At 39.8% G+C, this 24,343-nt stretch overlaps 1 protein-coding gene across 2 annotated transcripts in view; it reads right to left on the minus strand.

Annotated features, from left to right (window-relative positions):
• Positions 1–1,961: 1,961 nt before the first annotated feature.
• The window catches only part of GPRC5A (G protein-coupled receptor class C group 5 member A), a 33,125-nt gene continuing 10,743 nt past the window's right edge, over positions 1,962–24,343 (minus strand). Inside the window, exons 1-4 of one of the 2 annotated variants that reach the window (XM_043968156.1) lie at positions 20,929–21,025; positions 6,480–7,417; positions 4,185–4,243; positions 1,962–3,471 (exon numbers count right to left, since the gene is read on the minus strand). In XM_043968156.1, the coding sequence (XP_043824091.1) occupies positions 3,379–3,471; positions 4,185–4,243; positions 6,480–7,398 (1,071 nt within the window). In that variant the 5' untranslated portion in view covers positions 7,399–7,417; positions 20,929–21,025 and the 3' untranslated portion in view covers positions 1,962–3,378. Of the gene's footprint in view, positions 3,472–4,184; positions 4,244–6,479; positions 7,418–20,928; positions 21,026–24,343 lie in introns of those variants that run through there. The other variant, XM_043968155.1, reaches the window with a different exon arrangement.

Genomic DNA, 24,343 nt, shown 5'->3' on the forward strand with positions numbered 1-24,343 from the left:
ATGCCACAAGGAATGAGGACCTCAGAAACTCAGCCCATCACATCAGCAACTGAGATGAATACTCAACCAATAATCATACCACCTCTGGATATGATCTTGGCAGGAGTAATGCTATGTAGTGTATAAAATATTTTGAACTAGTTGGCCTAATTTGGAGGGACTTATCTGACTGGGGTACTTAATCTGGGACTTTTGACTGACTGGCTGACTGCTATTAATTTAATATGGGCCATTTATAAAGTTCCACCACACTGTTCCACTCCCAAAATTGATAAGCAAAAGATTAAGAAGCCTCTTAACCAAATAATCAAAGCAGAGTTTATTTATGAGATACTATTTAAAATTTAGAATACGGGGAAATAAAATGTACAACCTGACTGTGTTCCAGGGATGCCTGCTGCACCTGGAACTTTTTTAATACAATAAGGGCCGTTGCTGCCTCTTGCCTTATGGTATGTTCCACTTTCACTGCTCAGCTACTTTCTTCTAACTGCAAGCCCCTTTTGCTTTCTCTATCCCCCTGAGTCTAACTTTCCTCTCCTTACTGCCACCACTGAACCTCTGTGTTTCTCTCTCACCACCTCTCCTTCCAATCTCCTAGTGCTCCAGTGTCCTTCTGTTCTCTTAATCTTCGATTTCTCCAACCTGTACCCTGTGCTGACCACTTCTGTGCTCTCTGCTGCCTCCTGGTCAGTCTGTCCATCTGTCTGCTCTGTCAGTCTGCCCTCTGCCACCTTTGCTGCCCCTCTCCTCCATTCTTCTAATATTGTCAACCTTCTTTAATCTTGTCTGCTGGCCCCTCTGAGTCTAATTCCCAGGTCTATATATATTTTCCTTTTCTCCACTCAAATCTCAGGGCTTTTTTGCACCCCCACAGACCCCAAGCTAATCCGCCAGCCAGGGCTGCGGATGGGGCTGGGGGACACTTGAGTATCACGTGCCTCAGTACAGGCTATGCCAGAGCCCGGCCTGGACAAGCCCGGGATCTCTCGGATAGATCTGCTCAGGGCAAAGGGAGCTGGGGCTCCCTCCCAGCTGTCTGACCTGGCATCTTGTACAGCCCACTGGGATTTTTGGCTCAGCTGAGGCAGAGGGGGAGGGGCACCAGCACCTCCCACACAGAAAAGACCCTAAGGGCCTAAGGCTTTTTAATCTCAGCCCAAACATAGGGTCCTCAAATCAAAATAAATTCCCACAGTAGAAACCGTGCTAAGTTTGAGCCCTTTCTTTCTGGAGACTGTGATATAAGGGAGAATGTGTCCCCAAAATGTTGGGGGAAATATTTGTATTTTTGTTCTTGTTAGAGCCTCAAAATAAATATCCCTTTCGAAAAGCTAATTTATATTGTGATAAAATGAAAAATGGGCCATTACACACAGGTGGCCAACAGTGTGGAAATAACTAGTAGAAACTTGAGTCAATGGCATTAGAGAAAGAAAACCCCAAACTCCTTAGGGTACCCCTAGAATTTTGATAGGGAGATATAATCAGCCTGGCTCTGGGATATTGTTACCATAGAATACTTGCTATATTTGAATGAGTTTATTAAAACAGTGGTCTCCTAGTAACCTCCAAATATGCCTTATAAACATAAATAACCAATATGGTAAGAGAATGATGAAGGAGCAATAGCACCTAAAAATTGTTCTCCAGAAGTATTGAAAACAAGTATGCTACCCAGCCCTAACCTTTCTTCTCTCAAACCTTTTGGCCAGAAATGTTAACACTGTACATTAGTGGAAGAACTCCACTAGGGTTCAGCTAAAGTTTGGTTCCTATTCCCTAAAAAGCATGACATCAGGGGCAGCTAGGTGGCACAGTGGATAGAGCACCGGCCCTGGAGTCAGGAATACCTAAGTTCAAATCCGGCCTCAGACCTTAACACTTACTAGCTGTGTGACCCTGGGCAAGTCACTTAACCCCAATTGCCTCACTAAAAAAAAAAAAAAAGGCATGACATCACTCTGACCCGACCTGGCTTCTACAAATTGGCTGCCCACATCCCCAGAAAGAAGCATTCTGACCACTTCACTGGGGAAGACACCCCCATCCCAGATGTGGAGTAGACAAAGGGAGATGCAGCCTCCCTCTGCTGAATTAAAATTCATCAGGAAGGAACTTCAGCCTCTCAAGTTCCTGCCCAACATTTGTCAAAAGCTTGTTTTAGCTTCCATGATAGATGATCCACACAACTTGCTCTCTGTTCATGGAAAGAGTGGAGAATAAACTACTTCAGTCACTAACTCACCCTTTATTGCTTATTCCATTTAAGAAATGACAAATAACTTATTACATAATGAAAATCTACCACATTAGTAAACAACATCCACACATTGACTGAACAGGATGGGTAAAGGCAATATTTACAGAGGATGGATGCATGGTCAGGTTTAGGAATCAGGGTCAGTGCCTCAGCTTTGTTTCCAAAACAGAGCAAATTCTTCTGAGAAAAGAGCATCAGGCTTATTCAAGCAAGGGACATCTCGAATGGGAACTCTGGATAAAGCATTAGACTTGGAACCTAATGGGAAACAAATGGAAGGTTTGGCCTATGAAATAATGCCAAGGAAAATAAGAGGTCAGTATGTTGGACAGGTCTGTGGAGAGCGCTGAACCTTAGAGGGAAATCCATCGTGCCCATACAGAAAGATAAGTGTCAGGGAGTTAATTTGGGGGCATAGACTAAGGCAGAGATTGGGAGGTTGGTTTGGTTTTTAACTGTTTTTACTCAGTTTTTCTTTTTCTTTTTTTTTTTTAGTGAGGCAATTGGGGTTAAGTGACTTGCCCAGGATCACACAGCTAGTAAGTGTTAAGGTCTGAGGCCGGATTTGAACTCAGGTACTCCTGACTCCATGGCTGGTGCTCTATCCATTGCACCATCTAGCTACCCCTTTATTCAGTTTTTCAATCCTGTTTTTTCCAAAGCCCATGGAACACAAAGAAAAGAGCCAGATTACCTGTCTTCCAAAGGATGAGTTGAATTTGTAAAGCTCAATGAACCAAAGATATGCATTCAGAATGACCAACTAGGAGGTCACACATACTGAGATGGAGGCCTCCCTCACCTTGAACCTCAGGAGGTTCTAATCCTGAGTTGACAAAAACTACTTGTGAAACAAAATACTTTGGGGTGGAGACCAAGGAAAGAAATATACAACATTGTACAATATACAACATCAGCCTGATTTACCCCCTTCTTTCCAAGAGTTAGGAGAGAGTTGGGTCAAGGAGAGGGAAGGTTTCCCCATGGCCCCTATTGTAATTAGCCCCCTTTAGTCCAGTTTTCTTGGCGGATTTAGGGTTTATCCCATATCCCTGTAGACCCTTAGTTGGTTCTGCTGACGTTTTGTGTTTATCTTCTCGTTTTTCATGGCAATATTAATTGCCCACTTTCCTTCCACTATAATCATCATAGGGGCTTGAACGGGTCTTGGGTCGTGGGATAGAGAAATCCTTTTGAGAGTCCCGATTCTGAAAAAAGAAAAAAAAAAGAAATAGTTACTATTAAACTAGTTACAATGATGTTATTAAACCAAGGCAGCTAGGCAGCAGTACAGTGGTTAGAATGCCAGACATAGAGTCAAGAAGATCTTAGTTCAAATCTGGCCTCAGACATTTACTAGACGTATGACCCTGGGCATGTCATTTAATTTGTTTGCCTCAGTTTCCTCATCTGTAAAATGGGGATATGCTAGCACCTACCTCTCGGGGTTGTTGTATGGATCAAAGGAGATCATGATGGTGACATGCTTAGCACAGTGCCTGGCACATATTAGGTGCTATGTAAATGTTGGTGTTTTCTTTTTTTTTTATTTTAAATAAAACTCACCCCAGATCTTATTTGTTTATTTGTTAGTTTGAGGCGGCAATGAGGGTTAAGTGACTTGCCCAGGGTCACAAGGCTAGTAAGTGTCAAGTGTTTGAGGCCGGATTTGAACTCAGGTCTTCCTGAATCCAGGGCCAGTGCTTTATCTACTGCACCACCTAGCTGCCCCCCACCCCAGATCTTATTGAAAAAAAGCATATGTAGAACCCTAAGCCCAGGCTCCCTTTCCCCTAGTTTTCCTGTCAATCATAGTCCCAATATCCCATCTGTGCTTTCTGTGCCCCAGTGTCTTAATTAGTATGAGGTGGTTTTGATGCCCTAATGGCCTAGGGTGAAGAAAGGAAAGGAAACAATTTACCTGTAGCTGAAAATGGGTAGAGTATGGAGCATAGAGTGAGCTGCCAGGGTTTTCAGGGCCTGAAAGAGAAAAAGGAAAGTCACATAAAGTTTTATCTGCTGTTATCAAAGCAAATCCTCCTTTGATCTTTGAATTGCCCCTCCCCCAAGGCATTCTTCAAAAACCCTTTTCCAAAATCTCTGACTGCATCTAGTAACAGATGGATACAGTTCTGAGCCTGGGTGTAAGTTTGGCCTCAGACAAAGTAGCTGTGTGATCCTGGCTAAGTCACTTTACCTCTGTTTGCTTCAGTTTTCTCATCTATAAAATGGGAAGAATAATAAGGTAGCTTTCAAGGTTGTTGTGAGGATTAAATGAGATGATAATTGTAAAATGCTTCTCACAGTATCTGCCACATAGTAAGCACTATGTAAATATCAGCAGCAGCATCATAACCACATGATTATCACCATCATCAGCATTATTTTGAGAGTACCAGAAGAGCTTGACGAGTGAATCCCACTCCTGATTTTACCCATTTTTACTTTCCTGGTACATATAACAAAACTATTAGAAGAACAAAGGCAAAGTCATATTTTTGAACTTTTCATCAAAAACCCTAATTTACGTATAACAGGGCAAACAGAGGTTCTTAACTTGGGAAAAGCTACAGAGATGAATACACTACAGTATCGTGTAGCATTTCAATAAAAAATGTAAGCCAGGGGCAGCTAGATGGCACAGTGGATAGAGCACCGGCCCTGGAGTCAGGAGGACCTGAGTTCAAATCCGACCTCAGACACTTAACACTTACTAGCTGTGTTACCCTGGGCAAGTCACTTAACCCCAACTGCCTCACTAAAAAAAAAAAAAAATGTAAGCCACTCCCCCAAACTTGCCTGCTTATGAACATCTGGGGACCGAGAAAAGTGAGTATTTAAGATTTCCTCCCTTTCCTCCAAAAGCCCCTCCCTGCACACACACCCTTTTCCTCATTGCCTTTGTCTCATCAGCCTTCCAAGTGAACCAAAATAGCCCTGAGAAATAAGGGGGGGGGGAGCTCGAGGGGCCAGTGTTGTTGCTTCTCAGGGCTGTGGTGTTCTAAAGAACAGAGTGAGAACAGACCCATCTAGTCTGCCCTGAAAGGTCTTAACCTCCAGTCTCAAGGCCATCCACCCATGTAATTAGGTATGATTGTTCTTCATACCCAGGACATCCTAAAACTTCCGTGCTGCCAAGGGCAGGCTCTGGGTATATGAAAAGTTCTATCAGTACATCATCCTTCTCCCAAAAGTTCAGTGATTTGAAATTCTTGTTTCCCCCTCTGTTGTTGTTATTGAGTCATTTCAGTCATGACCCCTTTGAGGGGGGCAGTTCTTGGCAAAGATACTGGAGTGGTTTGTCATTTCCTTCTCCAGTCCGTTTTACAGATGAGGAACTGAGGCAAACAGAGTTAATTGACTTGCCCTGGGTCACATAGCTAGTAAGTGTCTACGGTCAAATTTGAACTCAGCAAGATGAGTCTTCCTGACTCCAGCTCCTCGATGTAGTCACTGCACTACCTAGCTGCCCCTACCTACTGACAAGATTTATAGTCTAGTTATATATATATATATATATATATATATATATAGTTCTAGTTACCAGCTATGTGACCTTGATTAGTTGCTTCATAGCCCTGCCTCCCTTAAATCCAATTCACTTGCAAGTCAAGACATCACCTTCCTTGATGTCATTGGTCTTCTTTGAGAACAAAGGACAAACAAGAGTCTGAGCTACCTGTGTCTCCTTATCTGTAAATTGGGGCTAATAGTACTGTCCTAATATCTCACAGTATTGTTAGGAGGATGAAATAAAACTTTTCCCCTTCTTTCACAAATGGGACAAAATAATATGATAGCATAGATGGGTAATAAAATGAAAAATGCTACACAGCTGTGAAGTTTTTAAAAATTATGTGTATCAAATTGTGTATGTGTATAATAATAATATCTGTTTTCCTTACTCCATAATGCTGTGGTAAAAGTTCCATGAGATCACATGTTAAAGTTAAAGTGCTACCAAATCTAGAAAGGGTTATTCAAATACAGGGAATCATTATATTGACAGGCAAACATGGTAGAGTGGAAAGAACACTGGATTAAGAATCAAAATAGCTGTTTTTTCTGTTTATTAGCTTTGTAACTTTGGACAAGTCATTTAAATTCTCTGTGCTTCAGTTTCCTTTATCTATAAAATGAGAGAGTTTTACTAGGTACTACACCTCAATTTCTATTCATCTTTTACCACTCCCTGTGTGAGCACATGGAGCATTACCTTGAGTGATTTCCTCTTGCAAGTAGGCTCTGTTCTCCATACCATAGCTCTGCTTCATGAATTGAGGTTTACAAAAGTTGTCTTCCATAGGGTAGTCCTTTGGGTTACGTTGCTTGGTGAGGAGGATAAACTCAGGCAAAATGTACATTAATAGGAAGACCCAGCCATTGGCAACCAAGGCAGTGCTGAGGATGGTGTCATCCCACTCTGATTCAAAGGATTTGTGAAAAAGCAAAGTAATCCATGCCACCCAGATGGCAATGGACAAAAGCATGGTAATAAAGATGTGTGCACCATGCCGCTTCCAACCAGTAAAGGAGCCACAGAAGGTGGATATAGACATGATGAAAGTGAAAGCCATCAAAAAAAGGACGTAGATCAGCAGCATTACAAAATCTTCATTGAGCCTGGTCTGTGGCATTTGAGCAAAGACATTAGTGTTGTTCCTGTTCATGGTAATGACAACATACTCAACAGCAATGATGTCCTGAACCGAGCTGAAGCCCAAGGCCAAGCCTAGAATCATCAGCAATGAGAGGGGCTTCTTTCCTCGGACCAACTTGGCCAAGGTGAATGAATGAGCTAGTAAGCAAGAGAAGCAGAGAGCAAAGAGGACTCCAAAGAGAAAGAAACGCGTGGGACCAGTCATGTCATTCAGTTTGATGATAAAGGCAAAGGTGAGGCCAAAGAGACCCAACACACCCAGGAGAAAGACAAACTGGGTAGGGAGGACTTTTCTACGATTGGAGTCTTGGACCTTGCAGATGAGAATAAGAAGAGATACCATGAAGGCAACTGAGGTCAAAACTCCAGCTGCTGCCAATGTCTCTAGAACAATCCCCCAAGGATTCTTGATGTCACAAAGGTTAAAGTACGTGGAGTTTAGGCCCAGTTTGCATCCATAAGGGGGGGAAGCCATGATGATTGAAACAGTTGTCCTAGACAAAAGGAGAAGAAAGAAAGGGGTAAAACGTTAATAGATTCAGTCATTAGTTACAGAAAACTTAGTTAAATATATGAGGATAATAGAAAGACCTGAGGGTTTCTGTCTCTGATAATAAATCGGACTGATCTATTAAAGTAAACTTCATATGTATCTCTCTCCACCTAATTAAACTATAAAACTATATATGTATATGTGTACATACACTATAAATCAGCTGTTGTCCTAAATCAAAGTAGTCATTCTTTAATCCATTTGGTTCCAAAGTTTAATTTCATGAGCCATTATCTCAGTAAACAACTGGAGTACCAGGAGAGACACAAGAAGGGATTGATATCTAAGGGAGTAGCCCAAAGTCAAAAGAAGTAGTCACCTGGCTACCTTTTCAGCTACTGTTGTTTGCCTACAAAAAGGAACCAGGCATAGTGAATGAAAAACAGATCTCAGAATTAGGCAGAGCTGGGTTCAAGTTCCGTCTTTGACATATGCTGGCTATGTGACCCTGGACAAGTCATTTAGCTTCTTAGTACTCCCGGACAATTCTTTAAGACTATAGATTACAGAACAATTGACAATCCATGTTGGCAGAGGGAAAGTCAGTCAATTAATCAATAAACATTTAGGAAGCACCTGCTATGAGTCACGCACTGATGATACAAAGAAGCAGCAAAAGACAATCCCTGCCTTCGTGGAACTTATAATTCAATAACGTCAGAGGCAACATGCAAACAAATATATACAAAGCAAGCAAAATACAAGGTAAATAGGAAAGGATTGAGAGGGAAAGAACTGGAATTAAGAAGAGTTAAGAAAAGCTTCCAGTAAAAATGAGGTTTTAGTTGGGACTTAAAAGAGTGTCCTAATTGGGAATGAGGAAATCACAGATTTAAAAAAAGAAAAGAAAAAAGAGGTCTACCCACACTCCCAACTTTTTTTTTTTTTTTGCTGCAGGGCAATGAGGGTTAAGTGACTTGCTCAGGGTCACACAGTTAGTAAGTGTTAAGTGTCTGAGACTGGATTTGAACTCAGGTCCTACTGAATCCAGGGCCGGTGCTTTATCCCCTGTACCACCTAGCTGCCCCCTACTCCCAAATCTTTTAAAAGTGATAAACCTGGGGCCAATTTTGTCATACCTTTATGCTCTACACAACCCTTTTAAAAATAATCACTGTTAATAAGGATTAAATCATAAATTACTAAGATGTTTTCAGCAATATGTTCTCTAAATTTCAGGAAAACAATTTGATTAATAACTTTTCTGGTGCATTTCATTCAGCAAATACTTTGATATTTTCTTCAGGAAAAAAATGAAAATAAAAATCTGATTGATTTCTATTCTTCCCAACCATTCTCAACCTTTTTTCCAGCTCTGGGTACCTGCCTATGTTGCTGAGGTCCTGTTTCCTATTTTAGATATTTGCCATCCTCCCATTGCTTGGAACTGGCGCTTTCTTTGCCTTTACTTAGATATCTCTACATCTGGCCAATAATATATATATATATCTGAGTACCTGAAGCTTATCCTTAACTCTCTGCCTGTATGGCCAAAGGCTTTTATTTTTTAAGATTTGTTAGTCGAATCCTCCTAAAACCAACAAATAGTGGAAGGGAGTTTCAGGCTATATACAGTTATAAAGAGTCACAGAGTCAGTCATAGAGAAGGATCACCATAGGGTCCTAGAAATAGAGTTGGAAGAGACTTCAAGGGTCAGGCAGTCTGACCTCTTAATTGTTGTTTTGTTTTGTTTTGTTTTCATATAAGGTATTTTATTTTTTCCGTTACATATAAAGATAGTTCTCAACTTTTGTTTATACAAACTTTACAATTTCAGATTTTTCTCCCTCCCTCTCCTCCCTCCCCCCTCCCCTAGACAGCAGGTAATCTGATATAGGTTATATCTATATATCTATATCTATATACATATATATATCTATACACACACATATATATGTCCATAATAACATTAATCCTGTTATAAGAGAAAAAACCAGGGCAGTAATGCAAAAGCTCAAAATAGAAAAAAAAAAACAAAACAACAGCACCCAAAACAAAAGAAATAGTATGGTTCAATCAGCATCTATACTCCACAGTTCTTTTTTTTTTTTTACTTGGATTTGGAGATCCTCTTCTATTATGAGTTCCCTGGAACTTTTCTGTACCATTGCATTGGTGAGAATATAGTCCATCACAGTAGGTCAACACTCAATGTTGATGATACTGTGTACAATGTTCTTCTGGTTCTGCTCATCTCATTCATCATCAGCTCACGCAAGACCCTCCAGGTTTCTCTGAACTCCTCCTGCTCATCATTTCTTACAGCACAATAGTATTCCATTGTATTCATATACCACAACTTGTCCAGCCATTCCCCAATTGATGGGCACCCCCTCAACTTCCAATTCCTTGCTACCACGTAAAGAGCAGCTATAAATATTTATGTACATGTGGGTCCCTTTTCCCCTTCCATGATTTCTTTGGGAAAAAGACCTAAAAGTGGAATTGCTGGGTCAAAGGGTATGCACAGCTTTATCGCCCTTTGGGCATAATTCCAAATTGCTCTCCAGAATCTGACCTCTTAATTGTACAAATAAAGAAACTGAGGTCGATGACTTGCCCAAGGCCAAGCTAAAAGTTTTAAAGAGGCAGGATTTGACACATATCCTCTTATTCCAGAGCCTCTTTCCATAGCTGTAGATCAGTAAGTAACTTGCATTCAAGAGGCACATAGATATCGTGGAAATAATCCTGGTTTTCACCATTTAAAAAATATATATGACTTTTGAGTTACTAGCTGAAACTTTGGAAAAGTTACTTAATATTTGAGCCTTGGTTCCCTCATCTGTAAAGTAGAGAAAATAATACCAACAGGGTCATTGAGAAAATCAAATGGGACAACATATATAAAGCACTTTGTAACATTAAGTGTTATATAAAGGTAAGTTATAAAAGCAGACTGAGGCACAGATATACAATAAAAAATGGAACTCCTTTAGTACTGACTCTCTCTAATCCAAAGCCCTTCTTGTTTCAAAGAGTAGGTATTCGGAGTCAAACTCCATAGCTGACCCTAAGCCAATGAATGATCATCAAACCTTCATGGAAAGAGGCTGAGGGAGGGGAAACCTGGCAGCCTATAATCAAGGCAGTCCATTCCATCTAAGGATAGGTCTAAGAGTTAACAAATTCCACAATTTCACAGGTTTTAGAGCTGAAAGAAGATCCACTCCTCTCATTTTTTTTTTTTAGTGAGGCAATTGGGGTTAAGTGACTTGCCTAGGGTCACTCCTCTCATTTTACAGATGAAAAAAACAAAGCCCAGTAAGGTTAGGTGTGACCCAAGGTCCTATAGGTGGCAAGTAGCAGAGGTGGATTCTGGGCCCAAGTTATCTGATCCCCAAACCATCATTCTTTTTCCTTGTTTATTTGTTCAATTATTTCAATCACATCTGAATTCTTTGTGAGCCTATTTGGGGTTTCCTTAGCAAAGACACTGGAATGGTTTACAGATGGGAAACTGAGGCAAAAAGGGCTTAAGTGAGTTGCCCAGGGTCATATAGCTAGTAAGCTTATGAGTCCAGATTTGAACTCAGGAAGATCTTCATGACTCTGGGCCCAGAACTCTGTGAACTATGGCAGTCCCAAGTGGCTTTTTCCTTACATTAAGCCTAAATCAGATAAGTTTCTATAACTGCCACCCATTGTTCTCAGATCTTCTGTCTCCTGCCAAGCAAAAAAAACAAAAACAAAAATCTAATCCCTCTTCCAAATACAGACAATTTCCACTGTTGAAGATGACAATCATGTCAACCCTTGGTCTTCTCTTCTTCAAATTAAACATCCCTATTCCTTCCAACCTAATATCATCCCACATAATCTCTCTCTCTCTCTCTCTTTTTTTTGCAGGGCAATGAGGGTTAAGTGACTTGCCCAGGGTCACACAGCTAGTAAGTGTCAAGTGTTTGAGGCATCCCACATAATCTTAAAACCGTTTATCATCCTGCAGACAGTCTGCAGATTATCAATGCCCTTCCTAAAAGGTGACACCTAGACCTGAACAGGATATTACAAAAATGTTCTGAACAGGACAGGACTATGCAGTCCTAGAAACTATGGGTTAGCCTTTGGGGATTCTATGATATCCTATGCAGCATGAGTTCACTAAAATACTCAGATTTTTTTCAAACTATTGTCTAACCATACCTCCTAACTCTTATACCGGTGAGGACTATTTTTTTTTAACGTGTGTGACTTTACATTCATCCCAATCAAATTTTATCACAAATTCAGCCCAAAATCTTAACCTGTCAAGATCTTTTTGGATCCTGACTCTGTCATCTGGTGTGTTAGGTTTCCCTTCAGCTTTGTGTCACCTGCAAACTTGTCCCTCTATGCTTTTATCCAAGTCACTGAGAAAGATCTTAAATAACACAAAGCTAATCAGAAATTCTTATGGCACTTCACTAGAGACATACTTCCAAGTAGACATCCAAGCATTAATATTCTTTGGTTCTGATAATTAAACAAGTTCCGAATCAACCTAAACGAGTATACTAATGCTTAGCCACATCCCTCTATTTTGTTCACAAGAATAGCATGTTAGACTTTGTCAAATACTCTACTAAAATCTAAATAAATCATATGTGTAACATTCTCCTTACCTACCTGTCAAGTAATGTCATCAGAAAAGGAAATGAGATTTCTTTTCTTAGGTATTCACTGACCATTGTTTTAATACTACCATCTAGATTTTTACTAGGGATTCAGGACTCCATTCTCTTCTATTTTCTTGTTTTTGTTTCGTTTTTGTTTTGTTTTGGTTTGGGTTGGGTTTTTTTACCTTTTTTTTTTTCAGGGCAATGGGGGTTAAGTGACTTGTCCAGGGTCACACAGCTAGTAAGTGTCAAGTGTCTGAGGCTGGATTTGAACTCACATCTTGAATCCAGGGCCAGTGCTTTATCCACTGTGCCACCTAGCTGCCCCCTCTCTTCTAAAAATTCATATCATAAGATCACAGATTTAGAGCTGAAAGGGACTCGATAGGCCATCTGGTCCAAATGCCTCATTTTACAGATGAAGATATTAAGGTCTACAGAGGGAGGATTTGAATCCAGGTCCTCTGACTATAGATTCATTGCTTTCCCCACTGTAACACAATTGTCTTCTTTAATCCAATGACACCTCCTTGATCACTTAAAGATCTCTAATACCAATGGTTTGACAATCCTATCTGCCAAACCTTTTAGTATCCTTGGATGTTGTTGATCTGGGTGGTGACATGAATTCATCAAGAGCAGCTGGGACCTCTCTTTCTACTTATTTACTACCAATTCCCTATTATAGGCCATTTTTGTTTTGTCCTTTCTCCTCGTCTCTCCCTCTCCTTCTCCCTCTCCCTCTCCCTTTCCTTATTTTTGAAGCAATCAGGGGTAAGTGACTTGCCCAGGATCACACAGCTAGTAACTGTCTAAGTCTAGATTTGAGCCCACATCCTCCTAGCTCTAGGGCTGCATTCTATCCACTGTAACACCTAGCAGCCCCGCATTCTCTTTCATAAAAAAAAAAAAAGAAAACAAATAAAGTAAGAGTTGCATCTTCTCTCTGTCATCAGAAGAGGTAGCAACATCCACCTAGCGATCATCAAGAAAGAGTACATTGATCCAGTTACAAAAGCCTTATTTCCCTCCTCTGACTCAGACTATATGAATCAAGCAAGAATTCTGCTTTTTTATTTTTTTATTTTATTCTGCCCCAAGAAGTTACTTTCATTCCTTCTTTTTTTGTTGTTTTTGTTTTTTGGTGAGGCAATTGGGGTTAAGTGACTTGCCCAGGGTCACACAGCTAGTAAGTGTTAAGTGTCTGAGGCCGGATTGGAACTCAGGTACTCCTGACTCCAGGGCCGGTGCTCTGTCCACTGCGCCACCTAGCTGCCCCACTTTCATTCCTTCTTATACTGCCCATGGTGCCAAAATCCTAGCAGATTAAGCAAACAGTGAATAGTTAGATTGGGAAAGGATTGGGAAGAGGTGCAGTTGTTCTGGAAAGGATGAGTAATATAATGACTCATAATGGACCTATCATAGATATTACTACAAAGCTCCACGGGCAACTCAAAGCTAAATTTAATTCAACAAATATTTATTAAGTCTCCACTAAATGCCAGGCTATATACCATAAAGCAGCTAAGCTTTATTTTGGGGAATTAGGCTTCTCTATAGATACCATGCGTTATGATAACTTTTGTCAACTAGCTACTTATATCTTATTCTTTTGGTATCTTTTCTTGGATCCTTTCTTTTTTGTGCGTTTTGTTTTGTTTTGTTTTTTGTGGGGCAATGAGGGTTAAGTGACTTGCCCAAGGTCACACAGCTAGTGTTGAGTGTCCAAAGCTGGATTTGAACTCAGGTCCTCCTGAATCCAGGGCTGGTGCTTTATCCACTGCACCTGTGAGCTGCCCCATCTTTTGGTATCTTTTAAATGAAAGCCTCTAGATGTGGGTGTGTTTTTGGTTAGTATTTTTTAAATTTAAATAACAGAATCCTGTTTCTAATTCTTACCTACATAATACACAACATATCATCACATAAACTTTCAGACTTCTGACTTTCTTTTCCTGTTCACTGTTGAAAGTAATTGTTGTGAGGAGGAAGTTCTGACTATAAACCAATAGCACTTACAGTTATGTTATTCTGAAGTCACATTTCCAGTCATCAAAGGAGAAGACCTTTTCCCAGGAGCAAATAGTTGGCCCAGGAAAAACATTCTCCAGTTTCTTAGTCTCCAAGCTTCTTATTGGGAATAGTTTAGAGGGGATGCTTGTTCAAGTATAAGTTGCACTAGAGGTTGTCAAAGATCCCTTCCCATCCTGGGATTCTGTGATTTATATCACAAACAGTCCCTCCCTTCTACCACCAGCATACCAATTGCATGCCCTCAACCAGGAAGTCCTGTGCTAATTAGAATCAGGTTGGGGGGGGGGGGGAGTAGCAGGCAGGCAGGCAGGAAAGGATTGCCATAGCTAAATAAAAGCATTAGGCATAAATCCCTAATGTTTTTATTTAGCTTATTCTTCTTTCCCTGATCCCTTTCCCACTTTGGCCCTTTTAACATTAGGCATAAATCCCTAATGCTTTTATTTAGCTATGGCGATCCTTTCCTGCCTGCCTGCTACTACCCCTTCCCCCACCTGATTCTGATTAGCGCAGGACTTCCTGGTTGAGGGCATGCAATTGGTATGCATGTAAAAACAATTTTTAACATCCATTTTTAAAACTTTGTGTTCCAAATTCTCTCCCTTAAGGAGCTTACATTCTAATGTGAGTTCCATCAGTGAAGTAGCTGTTCTACTGAAACAATAGAGAGTTCCTAGATAGAGCCAAATCTCGGGCCAAATAGAAGCTTAAATTAAGAGGCATCAAGGTGGGGCAGCTAGGTGGCACAGCGGATAGAGAACTGGCTCTGGAGTCAGGAGTACCTGAGTTCAAATTCAGCCTCAGACACTTAACACTCACTAGCTGTGTGACCCTGGGCAAGTCACTTAACCCTAATTGCCTCACACACACACACACAAAAAAGAGGCATCAAGGAACAAAGGCAGAATAAGGAATCAAATATGAATTGTGTCCTTCACTGATACCAGGAGTTGGGTAGGTTGTTCAGGTCCAGGGAGTGGGGGAGTTCTCTCTATTGAAGTGCTTTGCCATTGGGAGTGATCCAATCACAAAGTAATACTATAAGCCTGAAATGTTATAGAGATCTCTGGCTGAAATGCAGCACTCTACAGGGTAGGGTTGCTTCCCTCTCTAGCAATCAAGAATTTGAAAGATATTAAACTAAGTTAGTGCCATAAGTCTGAAGGGATGTATAGGTCCTTGGGGAAACGGGGTTCACCAAAGACAGAAGAAGTGTTTTAACTATTTAAAGACTTGGGTGCAAATCCTTTATTTTTTTCTGTTGGACCAATGAATCATGTCCTGTCTTGCTATCCCAGGTGCTTGCCCAAAAGTTGAGAACTCTGTTCTTTTATTGTGGAAACATAGACATTATCTGAAAATTCTGATTCCCAAGGAAAACACTGAGTGGGGGGTAGAATTAGTTAAATTCCGATGTTAAAGGAAGGAGGGAAATGGGTGACAAACTCCCAAGATTACATATATCCCAGTCTGTATAAATCTAGAACTTTAGATTTTGGCCCCAAATGAGATAGAAAGAGATGATAGATACAGATAGATAGACAGACAGATAGATTGATGATGGACGGATTGATGGATGGATAAGCAACTTTTAGTGAGAAAAACAGTAAGTTCCACTTTGGACATATTAAATTTGAAATGCTTATGGGCCATTGGCTCTGAAATGTAAAGCAGAAATTTGATGACTGGGGATTAGAGTTTAGGAAAGAGTATAGGTTACATATAAATACATAAAATATACATACATACATGTATAGGTCTATTTTCTGTGAGAACCAGGGCACCACCCCCTGCTGAGAAAGACATGAGGTGACCTTCCTAAGGTTATCCCAGCATCCAGAAGTCACATCACAATTCACGGACCACCTTCAAGTAATGTCAATCAATGGACTTGAATGCTACCAGCCAATTAACTTGGAGCTGTGTATGGGGACTGCACCTCTTCCAGTTCCACAGGGGGCTTCCAGGAGAACCAGCTGGGACTCTATCTCTTTGGAAGTGTGAGTTGCTAGGTGAAGACCAGTTTTTCTCGTTGTCAATCCCGCATGGATCTGATCTAGGTTTTCCCATTCTTTCAGAGACCTGTGCTCACTCTCTCTCTCTCTCTTCACTAACTTCTAATAAGCTTTAATAAATACTTAAAAGCCTAAACTGTTTGCTGCCGAATTTATCAGTAAATCTTAGCTAGTCCCGCCACCCCCCCCCACACACACACACTGGGGGGGGTGCAGGTAAGGCGAACACACATTAGATTTTAATCATCACATTTCTACATGCATTCAAGTATTATACATGTATGTACACATATGTGGACCTTGTGGGTGCAGGTATATATATGTGCATGTATATGTGTTTTAATACATTTATATGTAACCTAAATTCTTTCCTAAACTCTAATCCCTAGTCACAAAAGGCTGCTTTACATTTCAAAGCTAATGGCCCATAAGCATTTTAAATTTGTTATGTTCAAAGCAAAACTTATTGTCTTTCTCTTTATACATGCCTCTTCATCCAGATATCTCTATTTCTGTTAAGAACAGTAGCATCTTCCCAGTCACCCTTTTAACCTTGGAGCTACCTTTGAATCTTCCCTGTTTTTAATCTCCTACCTATACCCACTTAGTTGCCAGGTTTTTTGATTCTATGCCCACAACTCTACTACCTGCTCTGTTCTCTATGAATGGCTAATGCCCTAGTTCAGGCTCTCCATACCCCTCTACTTCCCAATCCAATCCATCCTCTATGCAGATGCCAAAATAATTTTCTAACTGCTCCAAGACCTTTCTTTAGCAGCTTTCCATTTTTTTTTTTTACAAATATAAACTCCTTAGTGTGATGTTTAAAACCCATCTAGCTCCTACTTAGGTTTCCAGTCGTATTTCATCCTTATTTCACACTTCACAAACTATGTTTCAGCCAAATTAAACTTACTCGCTCTTCTCTAAACTCTGTGCTGCTCCATCCTTCCCTTTTTCCTGCCCCCAACCCTGTTCATTCTCTTCCTCTTTTGTCTTGCACTGTACTGTATCTCTTGGAATTCTTATCTTCTTTCAAGGTTCAGGTCAGTTGCCACCACCTTTGAGAAGACTCTTCTGATCTTTCTAGTTGTTAGCACTCTGTCCCTCCTTAAATAGCCTTGTATTATATTTATTGTTTATAGTTTACATATTTACACATTATTTTTATGTTACACATTAATTGTTTATATGTTAGACATTTAAGAATGTACACTTCATTAGAGCAGGGATTATTTTTGCCTTTCCATGCCCAGTGACTAGCATGATGCCTTACACAATCAATATCTGTTGAATACTAATTGTGAAACCTCTGTCTTCTGACTCCAAACCTAATCTTCTTTCCACTACACAACACTAAGTAAAAGAGAAAAGGAGTCTGAGGTCAGAGTATCTTCCAGATGCTTTACTATCCAGTTTACTCAAGCTCCGTGTTAAGCAGAACAATCTAGGAATAATAATAACTCACATTTATATAGCACTTTAAGGTTTGTAAAGCACTTTATTCACATTACTTGTGAAAGGTAATCATTATTAGACCTATTTCATAATGTGGAAAAAATTAAGACTGAGAAAATAAGTGATTTGCCTATGATCACCTTGGTGATAAGTACCTGAAGTGGAATTCAAACCCAGATGCACTGACTTCAAGTACCATAAACTATAACCTAAAACCTCTATACCCATTTACCACTCTATATCATATCTTCCTGTCTCTACATACTCATAGTACCTCTACCCCCCCACCCCCCACACACATAATTGGCTAGACATATTTCTAAGACAAATCTACCATACACAGTGGTCAAAAGGACTTGAATAACAAAGGAGCCAGGCTTTGTTCTGTTGTCTTCTCAAGAGAATGAGAAACAGAAGGAAAAAGGATATAAAGGAAGAAAACAAAGGTGAAATACAGATAATACTAGAGATATTATCACCTTTAATGAACATCCCTGGTCTAGTAGCCCCTCTTGCTGCTACCACAGAAAGGAATGGGGAGACAGAATTGCCACTGTTGCGTGTTGGAGACAAATGGAGCAGGAATCTCCTGTCATTAATTTACTTATTCATTTACTCAGTCATTCAGCAAACATTTTTGAGAGACTACACATTAAGAAAAACATATTAAAAATTCCCTCTGTCCAATAGCCCAAGAAGACCTCTCCCTGGAGGGGGAACTCTGCTTCTTTCAAGTTCAGGTTTTTCATAATCTTAATAATCTGTCCACATTCTCCCTCTGAGTGGCTATAAGGGAATTTAGGAATTAGTAATCAGAGGTAGGCAGGTCTAGTAACCAAGTCCAGTTTAGGGTTCAAGTAGGAAGACCAAACCCAATCTGGTGAAATCACATTCCATGTCAGCTTAAAATTCCATCTTAGTTTTCAACACTCAACTTCTCAACCTCTTTGATCAGTCCTAAGAGTGGTTGGTGTCTGGCAGAAAGAATGCTTCCCTCCTCTTTTTATTCCCATTAAGAGACTTAGTTTCTTGACAGGTAGTTTTAACTGTTGGTAAGTAAATAAGAACTAAACTTTGAAGCCCTCAAACTGATGGAGACTAAATGGAGTTTTGCCCAATGGACCTCATCCCAGTGTGAATAGCAATAGATTTTCTTAGAAGACGACCTCATAGGGCATCTTTCTCCCCTAACATCTTTGCCCTTGGTCTCTCGCCCTCACTTTGGTACCTGTAGTGAGTGTCTCAACAATTCATCAGGAGGACAACAGAAGAGAGGTTGGTCTTTGAGACTGATGGGACATAGGTCCCTGCCACCACTGTGGAAGGGGAAAAAAAGAAAGACTTTCTTTTTTCTCTGGAAGATAAGGGAATAACAGCTTAATTTCAGTTTCAATGTTCCTGGAAAAAGACCTTTACTTGTCTCTGAGGCATTTTTTGAAGCAACAATAATCAGAATCATCCCTGTAAAAATAGGGTTTTTTTCCTTTCCATCTATAAACCTGCTTCCAACTATTTTTCATTTCCAACATATGGCAAAATACCTCTTTCCAAAACATGTAAATTTGTATTCATCTGAGGCTCATGTATTAAAATGTAGCATCATAGGAATTGTAATTGGAAGAGATTTTGGACATCATCAGTTTCATTTTATAGATGAGGCGAGTGAGTCCTAGAGAAGTTAAGTGATCACACATGGCACAGCACAGAGACAGAATTCCAATCTGTTTCTTCTGACTCCAAGTTTGATGCCTTTTCTATTACCAGAGGTTAAATGAAGGGTCTTAAGTATTTACATATTTTTGAGAGAAAAATCAGACTTTTAATGGTCCAGAGTACTTGCTTAGCTTTAGCATGCAAATGTGAATTAAGAATCATTGAAGAAGGTCCCTGTGACAAGAAAGAGTGTTGGACCATGGATCAGGAAACCTGAGCTGAAATACCAGGTTTGATCTGCAACCATGGACAAGCCACTCTTATATTCCCTGAACCTCAGTTTCCTCATATGTAAAATTGGGATAATAGGGTTCATCCTATATACCTCACAAGGTTATTGAGAGGAAAATGCTTCAGAAACCTTAAAGTGACATAGAAATATGAAACGTTATCATGGCCCTCCAGGACAGAGTTGTAAAATGATAAAAAAGCTTTTTTAGAAAACTAGGAGGTCTGGGATAAGGGAGGGAGTGGGGAGAGGGGGAGAGAGAGAGAGAGACTGAGACTTGAAGGGACAAAGGTCCAACCACCAGATGCACACTCTACATAAAGGATACAACCACTGGCTATGGATCATCTTAAGATGAGGTCAATGAAAAAAAAAAAGAAAAAGGGGCAACTAGGTGGCACAGTGGATAGAGCACTGGCCCTGGAGTCAGGAGTACTTGAGTTCAAATCCGGCCTCAGACACTTAACACATACTAGCTGTGTGACCCTGGGCAAGTCACTTAACCCCAATTGCCTCACTTAAAAAAAAAAAAAAAGATGAGGTCAATGAAATGGCACCTGACCTGAGTTCAGTTTGGCCTCTTATGACTTGATCATCATCCCAGATGACCAACTCATTCTTCCTGCTATTTGGTGTTTAAAGACAGATTTTAGAAACTTATTGAGTATAAGTTCTTTGAGAACAGGAACTATTTTTCTTTTGGGCTTTGTAACCTAAGCACCAACAATAGTGCCTTGATAAGTGACACTTAATAAATGGTACTTAATAAATACTTAATAAAGGTAATCATTTTATTGAAAAAGAGCTGGTGCTGGGCTTGACTATGAGAGCATAGGTGTCCCAGTCAACTGGTCCTTCTTCCAACTTGTTATTAGTAATATAAGAGGGCTTGCAACCAAGCCTGAGATGTTTTGCTTACTGCTGAATTTGAAGAGAGAGCCATAACTCCTAATTGGTGGAAAAAATATAATGCTTAGATCAAAAGAGAGGCCTTGAACTCATCCAAATGAACACAGTCTCTAGAGAGGGAAGCTGGAAATCAGGGTATAGTTCTCCTCTGGGAAGACCAGGGAGACCAGATTCTCCTGGTTTGAGTAGCTAGGTATGCCTCCCCCCTCACCCAAGTCCACACCATCACATCAGCATTCTCCACAACTAGGAGTTATAACTCCCTTGAAAATGCAGCAGCATGCAAAATGCCCCAGGCTCAGTTGGAAGCCAGGTTATGGTTATTTCCATCCATCATAGTCACTGTGATTAAATCCTCACTCTCTCATCCCCATCTAGCTTGGCCATATCCTCCTCCTTCCATTAGGCCCTCCAGAATGCTGTTCTATCATGAACAAATCCCCCTTCTTCCTGGACCTCCTCCTCTCACACTTTTTTCCATCATCTACTCACAGAAACTTTGCTTCCTCCAGAAGACACTGAACCCATCAATAACCTTCAATCCTTGCTGTCCCTTCTTTTATGCCATCTAAAACATTAAGCCATGAGGAAGATTAGGCATACTCTGTTATTTACTGTTGCTTTTCAAACCTTCCCTCTACTCTCATCAGTCGTCAGCAGCTTCTCCTCTTTTGAGATTCTGTTTATCTCTCTATATCACCCAACCCAGATCCTAGTTGTGGTAATCTATCAACAGGCAGGTCACTCTCCTCCTTTCTCAAGAATTCCAGTACCTGGCTCACAGTCTTCTTCTCCATAGCACCCCCTGCTCTCATACTTACAGACTTCGATCTACATCCATATCTATTCCCTCTCTAACACTACGTCCTCCCAATTCATCACAGAATAGGAGAATTGGCAGTGACCACAGAGCGTTTGTAGTCCTACCCATATCTGAGCAAGCAAACCCTCTACTATATGCCCAACAATCAGTCATGCAGAGCTCCAGTGACAGGAAACGCACAACCTACAGAAGTAATCCATTCTGTCTGAACAACTCTATTCATTAGGATGTTTTTCCTTACATCAAACCTGAATTTATTTCTCTTTATTTCCCACCCACAACTCCTTTTTCTGCCCTCTATAGCCAAGCATAAAAATGTCTAATCCCTCTAACTCATGACGATCACCCAAATACTGAAAGACGGAAATCATATCCCCACTCGTCTTCTCTTTGCCAAGCCTTAAACATCCCCAGTTTCTTCAGCTGAGCCTCCAGCACTGGGTCTCTAGTCCTCTCACCATTCTGACTGCCCTCCTCTGGACATACTCAAGTCTGTCAATATCCTTCATATGATGGTGCCCAGAACTGGATTTGGCCATCTATCCGAAGCCTGAACAAAGCTTCTCAATTTCTATACCACATATTTTCACTCTACTTCAGCCACCTTTAGGGATAGCCAAACCTTAAATCCTATCATCATTCATAAGTATGTTACTTCCATAATTCCAAACTCAAACTTTCCTATCTATACCATAACCTTCTGCCCTTCCATCACTTCTGCTCTGGCCTTCCTAAAAAATGTCTGTGGAAATTTTGGCCATATTTGACTATTTCAACAATACATTAACTCTACCCTTGACTCTGCTCCTCCCTTGTCCTAATTGCTTATGCCTGGTGTATCCCTCCAACCCCCACTTAGGGTTACCTTGGTTACCCCTGCTTACCTTTTACACTAGTGCTTCTATGCTTCAAAAATAACTTTCCTAAGCATAGATCTGTATATATTTCTCCCTTGCTCAAAAATTGATAGATTGTTCCCTATCACCTCTCAGAAAAAATATCCATTGCTCAGCCTAGTATTTAAAAGATCCGCACAATCTGGCTCCGATCTGTGATTCCACATTTACTTCCTATCACTCCCCTTCATTCACTTTATGCTTCTGCCAGACTGGCTGACTAGCAGTTCCACCTCCATTCACAGTGTCTTGCCTCCAATGCACCTCATCCCCAGCTCAGCCTCTTAAAAAAAACCTTTGTTTCCTTACAGGCTCAGCTCAGATGCTCCTACCCAAAGCCTTTTCTGATCCTTCCTATTCAAATTACCTGTATTCATGTTGTATCCCCACCCCCAAAAAGAACGTGTGCTCCTTCAGGGAAGGGTCTGTTTGGGGTTTTGTTTTTGTTTTTGTTTTTGTTTTTGTTTTGTTTTGTTTTGTCATTGTATCCTCAGTACCAAGAACAGGGTGTTACATACACATGGTAAATATTTAACCAATAATTGTTTGATTGAATTGTGAGGAAGAGAGGTAATGACAGAAAAAAGAGAAAGAAATCCAAAGAAAACTGGTCCGGAGTTATAGGGAGGGAGCTAGAAAAATGTTAATACTGAGCCTAAAAATTGTTTTAGTATCTTACTGATATGTAATGTTGATACAATATGTACTAATGTTTGCCAAAATCATAGATTAGCATATGAATATCCACCTATACTTTTTATGGTAAATCTTTTTTTAAATTTATGATTTTATTCTGAATTTGATAGTGAACACATAAAATGAACATTTCCATTTACAAAATGGAACAGAGAAAGAGAATTGCATATAAAATCATAATTCAGTCTTAACTATGACTTACTTTTATATAATAATTTTGACATGCAATTTTCTTTCTTTCCTTCTTTCCTTCCTTCCTTCCTTCCTTCTTTCCTTCTTTCTTTCCTTCCTTCCTTCTTTCCTTTTTTCTTTCCTTCTTTCTTTTTGGTGAGGCAATTGGGGTTAAGTGACTTGCCCAGGGTCACACAGCTAGTAATTGTTAAGTGTCTGAGGCCATATTTGAACTCAGGTCCTCCTGAATCCAGGGCCAGTGCTTTATCCTCTGCACCACCCAGCTGCCCCTAACATGAATTTTCAAAGCTATCCTGCTTTCTATTCTCTTCTGTGCATTTAAAATACTTCAGTGATCCTCTTTTCTTTCTTTTTCTTTTTTAGCAACCTATTGCTGGTCTCCTTTTCCCTTTAGTTTGTCCCCACCTTCATTGAAAGAAAAAGGGAAAGAAGACAGTTGTGACAAACATGCGTATTCAAAAAACACAAATTCTCAAATTGAGCATGTGTGGAAATGGGTTGTCTCATTCTACATTCTGAGTACCATCATCTCTGTTTTCCCACAACCCATCCAACAATTGTAATATTCTGCCCTTTTATCATCATTGCTAATCTGATGGATGTGAGGTAGAACCTCAAAGTTGTTTTAGTGTGCATTTATCTAATGATTAGTGACTTAGAACATTTTTTCATATAGTTATTGATATCATGCATTTTTCCTTTGAAAAAATCCTTTGACCATTTATCTATTAAAGAATAATTCTTGTTCCCTACATTTCTTTTTCTTTCCTTATTGTTATAGCTAGTATTTTATCCATATAGTAAATAATAGTGATGATAATATAATAGTCATCCTTGCTTTAACCTTGATCTTATTGGAAATAACTCTAGCTTTTCTCTATTACATATAATGATGGTTTTTGCTTTTAGGTAGATGCTATATGCCATATTAAGAAAAAGTCTATTTACGCCTATGTTTTTGGTGTCATTACCATTTTTAATATGAGTATTGAATTTTGTTCAAAGTTTTTGCAGAATCTATTGAAATAATCATGTAGCTTTCATTATTTTTGTTTTTAATGTGACCTATTAAACTTATAATTTTCCTTATATCAAACCACCCTTACATTACTCAGATAAATCCAACTTGGTCATTGTGTATAATTGTATCACTATGTTGTTACAGCCTCATTGTTAATAATTTATTTAATGTTTTTGCATTAATATTCTTCAGGGAATGTTGTTCTTTGGTTTTCTTTCTATATTTTGTCTCTCTAAGATTTAGGTATTAAAATTACAGTTGTATCACAAAAGGAGTTAT

Source organism: Dromiciops gliroides, chromosome 5 (assembly GCF_019393635.1).
Source record: "Dromiciops gliroides isolate mDroGli1 chromosome 5, mDroGli1.pri, whole genome shotgun sequence".
Classification (NCBI taxonomy): Eukaryota; Metazoa; Chordata; class Mammalia; order Microbiotheria; family Microbiotheriidae; genus Dromiciops; species Dromiciops gliroides.